The 12,933-nt window shown below is 34.0% G+C and overlaps 1 protein-coding gene across 2 annotated transcripts in view; it reads right to left on the bottom strand.

Moving 5' to 3' along the window:
* The window catches only part of LOC132704339 (YLP motif-containing protein 1-like), a 28,760-nt gene that overhangs the window by 5,792 nt on the left and 10,035 nt on the right, over positions 1 to 12,933 (bottom strand). The window contains exons 5-8 of one of the 2 annotated variants that reach the window (XM_060674282.1): positions 10,109 to 10,722; positions 8,060 to 8,341; positions 5,600 to 5,830; positions 5,371 to 5,422 (exon numbers count right to left, since the gene is read on the bottom strand). In XM_060674282.1, coding sequence (XP_060530265.1) covers positions 5,371 to 5,422; positions 5,600 to 5,830; positions 8,060 to 8,341; positions 10,109 to 10,722 — 1,179 coding nt within the window. The remainder of the gene's footprint in view (positions 1 to 5,370; positions 5,423 to 5,599; positions 5,831 to 8,059; positions 8,342 to 10,108; positions 10,723 to 12,933) is intronic. The other variant, XM_060674283.1, reaches the window with a different exon arrangement.

Genomic DNA, 12,933 nt, shown 5'->3' with positions numbered 1-12,933 from the left:
ACGTCTGCTGTTGCTTACTTTTTGCGAGACAAGTGACTTTTTGAAAGTGAAAATGTGCTTTCGGGCATTGCTTGGAATAGTTTTATATTTTTCAGTACCATACAACGTAATTTTGATAAAAACCTTTATTTTTTTTAAATCAAAAGGTGGGTTTTATATCTAGAGTAGGCTAGAATTTAACATTATTGGAGCAATTGAAGAAAATCTGTACTTCGGACAACGTAAAACCATTAATTATATCCTTGAATGATAGTGGTAGCACAGATTCAAGGTATTTTGGCGACTAATTTTATTTAATATATATTTATTATTAATTAATTATAATTATAATTATACAGTACGCAATACAATAGTATGTATTCATATATTTTGTGTTTCAATTTCCTTACTACTACCCTGTACCGGTTTGATTTATTGTGTGTCGGACTATATATGGAGGTATTGGAGGTATATGGAGGTTGAATAGACAATATATGGAAGTATATGTCAGCCATTAGGAGTAGTTAAAATGTACCGACCTGTCTGACCGAAGCGATACAATATCTACCCAAAATTGAATTTATTATACCGCGAAGGATAACCATCCCGATTATCCGAAATCCGGTTTATCCGAAATAAACTAACCATTAAGAAACAAAAATTCTGTTTCTGGGAAGAAGTAAAGTGTTTGCAAAAATGCTATTGAAGTAAAAAACGGTGATGACGATGATGATCCCAGTCAAAAATATCACATTCAGGAAGACTAGAGGCCTTGGAGAAAGCGTTAATTTATGCAGAAGATAAAAATGCAACTGCCACGGATGTTCTTTTTATCAAAAGTAGTGGCAGTAGTACAGTTAAAATTTAAGGCATTAAAGTAAAAAATGGGATATATATTTTAGATGCATTTTATGAATCTATATAGTTATGTTGTACCTAGTACTATGTTCAAAAAATTTTTGAGCAATAAAAAACTTATTTCTTCTATTTTTTTAAAAATTAACTACATAAATTCAAGTAAAATATTTCATATATATATACGTTTCGCCAAAATCTCACTTGGCATCTTCAATGCTCGCGCTCTACTACTAACTACAACTACATTTTTAAATATTTTGATATTTCTTTGTTGTTTTGATGTTATATGAAATGAGCATACGGATGTTACTTTAAACGTCGAATATCTCAAAAAGTAAGTAAAATTTAAATATAAGATAAATTACAAACTTACCTTATTGTTTGTCCTAGAATTGTTATCTGAATAAAAATATAAGATGTTCCATTTGAAAATCTTGAGATTTTGTTAATTGAATTCGCCAAAACTGCACCACCTATTTAGGACACCCTGTATAACCTGAGGCGCAAACTGATTCAGTAGTGCATCATCTGCTTAGTCATAACCTCAATTTCTGCCTAAACTATGCAAAATGCGAGTGGGAATTTCTTAATAAAGTGACCTTTATTTAACCAAGGATTTCAAAAAAAATTAAAATTACAAAGATGATGTCGGTGAGCGGGGGGGACACTTTTGGAACACCCTGTTTTAAAAAAAATGTAATATTTTCAGGAATATTTCAGGAATGTCCAAGAAATACTGTTTCGGTCAAACTCTGAAGAAGCCAACAGGATGATTGGCGAAACATCAGCAAGTTCGACTCAGCAAAAACCGACGCAATAGAAATCCAGAAGTCTTTTTAAAAGTACTACAGTAGCGTGTTGAAGTTTCTTTGAAAAATTGAAAAAGTCTAAGAAACTTTTGCATGAAACTTTTTTTTTCGTATCTCCCATAGGTTTCCAGATCGTATGGTGGATCGTTTTATTTGGCACACGGTGTACATTTTACGGCAAATTTGTAATATAACTATCTTCAGTTATTCAATTAAAGGTCAATACAACAAACACCAGCTAAAGTTTGGTTTATAAGAAAGATATGCAATTTGGTTTCACACATTCAAAAAAAAAAAACAAGTATGTAGGTATATCATTGTTTTCCTTAGGATCATACTCATGCTCGGTTCTTCAGGCGTCCTTGTCCCTTAAAGCATTCTTGGAATGGATTTCATTTAAAGGACGGTTTAAGCAACAAAGAAGCTTCAAATTTGACCCTCAAGACTTTTATTAAAAACAGTTAATAATTATAATAAAAATGTGGCTACAAAACATTGCTGAAAGGAAATATTATTTAAAATAAACATTATTTTCTAAGTAAATGTTCAAACAACACTCCGTTAACAGTTAAACAGTATATATATATATATATATATATATATACATATATATATATATATATATATATATATATATATATATATATATATATATATATATATATATATATATATATATATATATATTTATAATAAAAATGTGGCTACAAAACATTGCTGAAAGGAAATATTATTTAAAATAAACATTATTTTCTAAGTAAATGTTCAAACAACACTCCGTTAACAGTTAAACAGTATCATTAGCGATCATAAAATTCATTTGTAACATTGCTCAGTTGAAATCTTGTCACATTCTAACGTTTTGTAACTGGTTAAGATTTTCAAATTTAATATTTATATATATATATATATATATATATATATATATATATATATATATATATATATATATATATATATATATATATATATATATATATATATATGATGACACTATATTCCGGGATATCATCCGTTCGCTCGTTGAACTCCGACTGGAATCCTGCATCCAGTGTTCGAAGTGTTTTCGGAGCGCGAGCATTGAAGATGCCAAGTGAGATTTTGGCGAAACGTCTGCAGGATTCCAGTCGGATGCAAGATTTGCAGGATTCCAGTCGGATGCAGGATTCCAGTCGGAGTTCAACGAGCGAACGGATGATATCCCGGAATATAGTGTCATCACATTTTTCCATCCGTGAATCAATACGTGAGGATATATATATATATATATATATATATATATATATATATATATATATATATATATAAATATTAAATTTGAAAATCTTAACCAGTTACAAAACGTTAGAATGTGACAAGATTTCAACTGAGCAATGTTACAAATGAATTTTATGATCGCTAATGATACTGTTTAACTGTTAACGGAGTGTTGTTTGAACATTTACTTAGAAAATAATGTTTATTTTAAATAATATTTCCTTTCAGCAATGTTTTGTAGCCACATTTTTATTATAATTATTAACTGTTTTTAATAAAAGTCTTGAGGGTCAAATTTGAAGCTTCTTTGTTGCTTAAACCGTCCTTTAAATGAAATCCATTTCAAGAATGCTTTAAGGGACAAGGAGGCCTGAAGAACCGAGCATGAGTATGATCCTAAGGAAAACAATAATATACCTACATACTTGTTTTTTTTTTTTGAATGTGTGAAACCAAATTGCATATCTTTCTTATAAACCAAACTTTAGCTGGTGTTTGTTGTATTGACCTTTAATTGAATAACTTAAGATAGTTATATTACAAATTTGCCGTAAAATGTACACCGTGTGCCAAATAAAACGATCCACCATACGATCTGGAAACCTATGGGAGATACGAAAAAAAAAGTTTCGTGCAAAAGTTTCTTAGACTTTTTCAATTTTTCAAAGAAACTTCAACACGCTACTGTAGTACTTTTAAAAAGACTTCTGGATTTCTATTGCGTCGGTTTTTGCTGAGTCGAACTTGCTGATGTTTCGCCAATCATCCTGTTGGCTTCTTCAGAGTTTGACCGAAACAGTATTTCTTGGACATTCCTGAAATATTCCTGAAAATATTACAATTTTTTTAGAACAGGGTGTTCCAAAAGTGTCCCCCCCACTCACCGACATCATCTTTGTAATTTTAATTTTTTTTGAAATCCTTGGTTAAAATAAAGGTCACTTTATTAAGAAATTCCCACTCGCATTTTGCATAGTTTAGGCAGAAATTGAGGTTATGACTAAGCAGATGATGCACTACTGAATCAGTTTGCGCCTCAGCTTATACAGGGTGTCCTAAATAGGTGGTGCGGTTTTGGCGAATTCAATTAACAAAATCTCAAGATTTTCAAATGGAACATCTTATATTTTTATTCAGATAACAATTCTAGGACAAACAATAAGGTAAGTTTGTAATTTATCTTATATTTAAATTTTACTTACTTTTTGAGATATTCGACGTTTAAAGTAACATCCGTATGCTCATTTCATATAACATCAAAACAACAAAGAAATATCAAAATATTTAAAAATGTAGTTGGCTATGACAACACATTTTTTTTTTGACGCATTAAGATATAAACAAATTTGGACATTACTGTTTGTTTTTGATGTTTTTCATATTTCTTCTTAAAAAGTATGGAGTATTATATCTTTAAAAGCAGTAGTATCGTGTCTTTGCTATTTAAAAAATGCCTAATATTGCCAATAAGTGACCTAATGTTGGCAGTTTTAAATTCATCAAGAATTTATACGGGTGTTATCTTAAGCCGAATATCTCAAAAAGTAAGTAAAATTTAAATATAAGATAGTTTACAAACTTACATTATTGTTTATCTTAGAATTGATATCTGAGTAAAAATATAGTGTGTTCCATTTGAAAATCTTGAGATTTTGTCAAGTGAATTCTCCAAAACGGCACCACCTATTTGGGACACCCTGTGCTTGAATTTTCGTTGCAATACCTGGATCAGTAGCGTAACAACACAATTTTATATGGGGCAACTTTCTACCTAAACTATGCAAAATTCGAATAGAAATTTCTTAACAAAGTGAAGTTTATTTTAACCAAGGATTCAAAATGTGTCGAAATATACAGGGCGTTCCCTTTAAAACAATAAAGGTAATGTCGTAATGTCTTTTATGTCGTAATATTTTAAATCTTCAGCAGAGTCCCAGAAACTTTTTTTCTTATCATCTATCTCTATTTGGCACCGGGTGTACGGGAGAGTCAATATTTGGTCACCTAAAAATTTACATAGGATCCCTTATGTTCTATGTTTCCGATAGATTATACACCAGCGAACAAGAAAATAATATTTAACGCTTTTATATTTATTTTTAAGATAGGGTTCATTACTTTATTATAATACTAGAGACCGTACTGATATCATCGATTAGTTTAAATCCAATTAAAAAATTAACTTCTTTAAAAAACTCAATTGTTTTTAATAATCGTTTTGATGTCACGAACCTGCTGAGTTTCCACCTCTTCGAGCCTGGATAATAAATATATAAATAAATATGTGTCCTTTTTACTTACTAATCGCATTCTTTGCATTTATAAATACACTTCACATCGTATATTTTATTGTTTTACCCTGGACGTTTTCGTACTAAACAAATATATAAGAAAACATGGCGTTTAAGGCGTTACCTTCAAAAATCACAGATAAACAATTTAGTTTAAAATTTCTGACTAAACTTACCCAGATTGTTAACGGAACAGTCGAACGCGTCCCACTTGCTTCTACTATGATCCTGTAGGAGACTGAATTTTTAGCACAACATTGTTACAATACAATTACACAAAATAATATTCGCAAAGCGTCTCTGCAAAAGAAAGAAACAATTCCAGAATGATCTGGACTGAGTAAAAGACGGACTGGAACTTAAGTGAAATGGTCTTTGGGTTCGGTGAATGTGCGTTACACTTACCCCCGCCGCACCGCCTGGGTCACGCTCCTCCTTTTCCGTATCGACTTCTTCCATTTCGACTTCGGTGATGGTGTTGAAACTCTGGAGGAAACCGGTGGCGTCCACCATCGGATGGTGAGAGGGGGTGGGTTCCCAAGCCGCTATGCACTCCTCGATGTCCGCTTCGCTCCTATTATGCACGTTGCGACGGGTGCAAAGCTGCGGGTCCAAATCCATTTGGCAAATGTATACCTAGGAACAAACAAAGGACCCTTTTAGAAGGATTATGACATTATGATGGCGCAAGCAAATGCCGTAAGGATACGTTTGGTGTCATTTCAAATGTGATCCAGACACTACTATAGATAATTTATTCAATTCCGAGCGCTATTTAAGGAAAAAAGCAGGAAGGAATCAAACTATCAATAAACTCCGTTTATAAAATACATTATGTACCATATAAAGCTAAAACTCCCTATAGCGAAACTATGTATTACGAACTAAATTTGTTGTACTATTAGGTCTCCATACAAAGCTATGTATTAATCCACTCTGTATAACGAATTTCTCTCTATACCGAAGAAAAAAAGGGCACATCCGGTAAAAAAGTAAGCAATGTAGGCCGACTAGTAATTAATACTCTCTGACCTACTCAGAATTCCTTACCCTAATAATCTAATTACCGAGAACCTGGTCGTCCTAAATGTTTTTTTAATTTGACGTAGTGAATACGGCGAGCATGGCTAGTAAGCAAAAAATTTTATCTCTAGATGATAAACGGGGAGAAAAGAAAAGTGATGTGGGACGTCGATACGCACTTACACCGTCGACTGTATTCACGATTTGGAAGTGCACAGGAAAAATCATTCAAACTGAAGCGGCAGGTAGTTCTAGTAAAACACTATGAAAGCCAAAATTTGAAGATTTGGATCGAGCAATGTTGCACTGGTTCCAAGAGCAACGTCTTAAAAATGTACCACTCTCTGGACCCATTGTAAAACTAAAAGCAGAAAAGTTTGCCGAAACAGAGACGAGACGTGGAGAAACTAGCAGAAAAGTACCCTGCTGACATTGTTAATGCTGACCAAACTGGTATTTTTTACAAAATGACGCTAGATAAAACTCTTAAACTTCGAAGCGAAAAGTGTGTGGGTGAAAAACTTTCTAAAGAATGTATAACAGTGTTAGTAGCTGTCAATATGAGTAGGAGAAAAAAGTATGTTAATCATGATTGGAAAAATCAACTAACCCACGATGTTTTAAGAACATCAAGCATTTGCCGGTCACTTACAAGACAGCACGCACGCTGCATGGATGATGCCGCAAATTTTTGAAGAGGAGATACTGAAATGGGACGCAGACTTAAAGGGGAGAAAAATATTACTTCTCTTAGATAACTACCCTGCATATTGAATTGGCATTTCTTCCAGAAAAAACAACAAGTGTATTACAGCCGATGGACTAGAGCGTAATAAAAAGTCTTAAGAGTCGATACAGGAAAAACATCTTAATGGAAATGATCGAGTCCGAAAACAAATTTGCCATTAATATGCTAGATGCAGTCAATTTTATTAGTACAGCTTAGAAAGAGGTGACACCAGAAACAATTTCATACTCCTATCGTTATGCAGGACTTATTAACCAAGACCAAATGCGAACTTGGAACTTGGACTTGGAAGAAGATCAGCCACTAAGCGAATGGATAAAATAGTTTCAAACTACAATTACGTTTACAAGTGTATAGGAGTTGCAAGATTTTATCGTGATAGATCAGGATTTTTCTAGAACAGCAGACTTGACTAAGGAAGCCAAATTACAACAAGTAAAAGAGGGTGAGGAAGAGCACCAACAGGAAGAAGAAGATGAAGAAGTTGATCTGGGACCACCACCAACCATTCAACAAGCCTTATATTCAGTGTAAGTATTTTACAGGGCGATTTAAAAAATAATTTGACGTTGTTGTGGTATATATATAGTTGTCAGTGCTCATATATCAAGGTGTCAGAGAGGTATCGGAAAGGTATATAGAGGTATAATGAAAAATGTATTTAAATAAACGTCAGACATACGGAGTAGTTCAAATGTACCGCACTGTTTAGCTCCAGCAACACAATACTTACTAAAAATCGTACTTATTATCGTGAAGGAACTATTTTACAGGGTAATATAAAAAATCATTTGACCTTGTTGTGGTATATACATAGTTGTCAGGGCTCGAATGTCAAGGTGTCAGAGTGGTATGTGGAGGTATTGGAAAGGTATACAGAGGTATAATGAAATATATATTTAAGTATACGTCAGGCATACGAAGTACTTCAAATGTACCGCCCTGTTTAGCCCCCAGCAACACAATACTTAGTAAAAAATGTACTTACTACCTTGAAGGAAGTATTTTACAGGGTGATTTAAAAAATGATTTGACCGTGTTGTAAATCGAGTTAATAACCGTTAATTGTTATCATTAAATGTCACCGTTGTTACCTGAAAACCGTTCTGCTTCGCGAAACTCCACATCTCGCCAAAATACTTGACTTTGTCGTTCACGTTGTCGACGATGACGAAATTGAAGTAACCGTCCGTGATCGTTTTCTTAAACGATTTAACCAGCGATTGCCTGTACGAGTCCTCCATCGCCGCCTCGTATTCGTACCTCATCTCTTTTATTTTCACCAGTTTACCATCTTCCATCACTTGTTTTTCGTGCTCGGTCAGGAAGTAATCGTCCAGGGACAGGATACGGGGGGCGGAGCCACCATTCTCGACCTAAATTAGGTTACAATAAAAAAAAAGAACATTTAATTTTTTCTAATATTTTACCGCCCTAGTTGGCATCTTTTCGATGGAAAAACTCGATCATATATTAGAAAAAGAAATGGTTTGGTAGTTTGCGCTACAACCGATTGTCGCTAGCATCGCAACAAATAAACTGTTGCACGTCACCATCGCGTCAGTTGAGTGTTAACGGCTTTGGGATTTTCTTTTTGCATACTTTTTTTTTGCAATATTTTGACACCAAAATGTTCAAAATCCGTTAAAAAATAAGCTCACAGGAAGACAAAAAACCAGATACATTCTATTCTAATTCCATTAGAATTGAAGAAATGGAAATCAATGTTGTGGGATACGTCAACGTAAATCCAGCTGCGTCGCTAAGAGAAGTGGCATTGAAACTAGACATCTCAACAAAATCTGTGAGGAGAATTTTAAAAAACACATTCTTTTAAGTATAATGCTATGTTCTTTGGTCTTTCGGTCTTCGGAATCAATGTTTGGGCACGAGTGATAGGAAGGCGAATTATTAGACCTGTTTTTTTCATGGTGCCTTAACTGGTTCACGATATTTACAATTCCTAAGGGAAGACTCGTTAGACGATTTACCCCTTGCCGTGATATTAAATATGTATAATTTTAGAGATTTTAAGAGCCAGGGAGTGTCGTATACAAGAAGGAGGACATTTTGAAAACATTCTATGAAAGTTTCATCTCAAAATACATTGTTTAGTTCCAAATTGGTGTGGTGTTTTGTGTCAATGTAAAACAAATCGATTCTACCGACATTGCTGACATTTTATTTTATAACAGATTTTCAAAATATTGTGTTGAATTATAACAAAAAGTGACAGATTTGAAACGAAAAAAAAAATTCCATTCTCTTGTTTTTCCGAGTTTCTGGTAAAAAAAATACTTACGTTAGGTTTTGCCATTTAAAATTGGAAAATATTCACTGTAGCAGTAGTAGTTAGATTTTAAACTAATGCATTGCAACTCGTTTTTGCAAGTTGAACTAATAGCGAAATAAATAAATAAATCAAGACAACAAAATATCGCAAAACGTCAAATTCCTTTTGCTATGTAAACCTTTCGTTTTTTGTGACGCTAATTGTATACGATGGTGACTTGGAAAGTTTCCGACCACACCGTGAAGATGGCGGCACTAGTTATTAAAAGCTAATAATCGTTGTTGATAGTTACTTACCAAACTTTCAGCCATTTTGAATGCGTAGGTTTTCAGTTGAGAGTCGTTTGAATCGCTGTGTGTTTTCGTGAAAATGGAAAAAAAATGAGTACAGAGCTGCTATAAAATATTTGCTTTTGAGAAGCAACAAGCCTACGTAAATTAAAGTTAAGTTGGACACTGAGATTTTGGGCAGCTGAATTTAAACGTGGCAGTAAGCGCTTAGGAGGTGATCAACATTCGGGATGTTCAAAAACCGTAACTATCGACGATAATATTCCAAATTAAAGTGAGAGAGATAGCAGAGGTCATGAAAATGCCCATGTCACATTTTAAATGAAGATGAGAAAGCTGTCCGAGTTTTGGAGTCGATTAATTACTGTAGATGAAACTTTGATACACCATTATTAACGCTCAAATCAAAAACAGTGGACTACGAAGGAGACTTCCATCAGATGAGGAGGCAATCACCTTCGCGAACAATTATTCTTGGAGAAAAACGTCTAGCAAGCATTGTTAGGACGGGAACTTTTCAAGTGACCCTCGTATATTTGACTCTTCACGAGGTCACCTACCTCCTTATCCTTGATCAGCTTCGCGAGGTACGTTTTACCGCTGCCGGGCGGGCCCCTCAATATGATAACGATCCGAGCCGGGCGGTTATATCGTCCCGGCGCGTTCACCAAATCCTCGATGGGCGTTACCGGACTGCTTTGGCAGCCCTGTTCCGGGTTGGCAGGGTTCGTGGCGTGAGAAAGATCCGGCGACTCTCTCGCCCTCTCCCCGCTCTCCTTCTGCGGCCTCTGCTCGTCGAAATCGTCGTCCGACAACTCTTCGAACTCGAGCGTGTTCTCGTGACCTCTCTTGTGAAAATCGCGCTTCTCTTTGTACCGAACGCGGTATTCTCTATCGTTCGTGTAGTTATTGTCCTTCGGATGCGAAAAACGCTCGGATGTCTCGAAACGCGACGGTCGCCTTTCGAAAATGTCTGCCTCGAACGCACGCGACTTGTCGAAATCGGGTTTGCGTTGCTCGAAACCGAACCTGCCGCCTCCCAAAGGATCGAATTGCCTGATATTTTTGACGGCGTCGTATAACCATCTCGGCCTTTGCGGGTAGGGGATCCGGGAGACGGGCTTGTGACGGTAATCGAACATGTAGATCGGCTCGAGCGCGATTTCCGGCTCCGCTAAAACGAAAAGAATCCTTCTTTTTTTTTGACGATTTTTTCGGAAAACTTTACGTAAACCATCCTTTCCATGTAAGGGGTGAAATGGCAAATAACAAACCGGCCAACAGCCCAGTACTGACGTCCGTGGGAAATTCTACGTGATAGTGATTGATAAATAGACAGAACATTTAGCACAATTAAATTAGAACAAAAGATGTTCAGATTTTCACAGTTTATGATATTTGTTTCGGCCTTTGTCAAACACAAAATAAGAAAATATTACGACATCTACAGTCGGTCAAAACAGTCTCCGTACACAGCATTTTTTCAGTTTTCTTTTAGTTTCTTCTTTCACTTACATTTAATCAGTTCAAGTAACTATGGGCAATCTCGTTAAGAGTGATAAAAATAAAATAAAAATCATTTGAAACACTTTATTTAAACGATAAAAAATAATGCAGTTTTAGAAGCAAGAAACTATGTCAAATAAGTCTCCATTAATTATCAATATTTTATCAAGTCAGCTTTTATCAAATTTGGCTTTATTTTATTTTTATTACTCTTCATGACAAGAAACTAAAAGAAAACTGAAAAAATACTATAAATAAGAACTAAAAGTTAATATTTTCACGAAATTATATATATATTCATATGACAATTGTTTCGACAACACCATCAAATGTAAGACACAAAGTGATAAACATACGGTGTTGTCGAAACAATTGTCATGTGAATGTATATAATTTCGTGAAAATCTTAACTACTACTATGTGTACGGAGACTTTTTCGACCGACCGTATATATCTAAACAGTGTAACGGTTTAACATAATATATAACAGTATAAATTCTTAATAGCCATTATTATAGGGTGATAAATTTAAATTTAAGAAGGAAGACGCATTTATATCCACTTGGTCATTATCCATCTCCATAGCTTTCGCCAAATTTAGTTTTTTGCTTTTTGTTTTGTTATGTAAAATATCAAAATTATCGTCAAATTTGTGTATTCCCGAATTTAAGTGCATAGTTAGAATCCGAACTTTTATTTTTATACGCACTTTTATGTTCGTCAAAGCGTGTCTTAATCTTCTACCTGTTTGTGTGATATAATTTTAGGACATGATCCACATTTCAACTTGTAGACTAGGGATTTTTGAGTTTTTCGTGAATTGGTTTCATTGTTTAAAATTTTCCTATGGATTTTGAGTTTTAAAAGCAATCTTAAGACCAAATTTCGATAGATGTTTCGATTTTTTTTTGCTAAGTTCTCCTATGCATTTTATTGTTTTATAAATTTTGGGTTCGGTGTTTAATATGGAATAGATTGATGGAGAGTTATTTGGAACTGTTTTTTAATATTTAATTATTTTTCAATTTTGAACACTAGACTCTTCCTCCTCTTCCCACTTTCTACGACTAGGCCTTTGGTAAAAGCTTTATCAGAGCTCACTACATCAATAATTTGGACCGTGTGTTCAATTTATCATGATAACATTTTAATTCGCTGTAACTTTGTTGTTTTTAGATATATTAAGGTAAACAAAAAACAAATTATTGAATTATTGTCCAATTCATTATTGTTAAAATGGTTTTTCGTGAATTTAGCATTCGTGAAAGGAGTGATATGCTTCAAGTATACTTTCTGAATAATAAAAGTGCAACCACAATTCGTCGTCAGTGTATTAGACTTATCCAGAGCGCCAAGCTCCTTCAAAACAGATATTTCCAAAGCTGGCAAAGAAATTGGCAGAAATCGGTAACGTATTAAATGCTAAGAAGGTATGCCGGAATGATAATGTTTTAAATGAAGAAAATAAGGCAAACATATTAGAATTGTATGAAGCACATCCAGTTTCCTCTATTACTGGAGTATATCAAGAGACAGGTAAAAACTAAATGCACAATTATGTCAAAGGAGGATGCAGTTTTGGTTAGTTAGTTTTTTTAAATAGACATTCAACTTAGGTGGCGTATAATTGATAAAAATCCATTTATCAAAATAAATAAGAACTAAAAGTTCAGATTTTCACGAAATTATATATTTTTACATGACAATTGTTTCGACAACACCGTGTCTCTATCAAATGTAATATTTACAAACTACCTGCTACTATATATACAGAAAAATGACCATAAAACCTTAATTAATGTTGTGAGAATTTAAGTTTAATAAAGGAGAGGTTTTAAAATTTAATTTTTTGAATTTGAATGTCTCATTTTGTTAATCT

This window comes from Cylas formicarius, unplaced genomic scaffold (genome assembly GCF_029955315.1).
Source record: "Cylas formicarius isolate icCylForm1 unplaced genomic scaffold, icCylForm1.1 PGA_scaffold_7__23_contigs__length_41026272, whole genome shotgun sequence".
NCBI lineage: Eukaryota > Metazoa > Arthropoda > Insecta > Coleoptera > Brentidae > Cylas > Cylas formicarius.
Note: the sequence above shows the minus strand (reverse complement) of the source record. Positions and strands in the feature narration are given on the sequence as shown.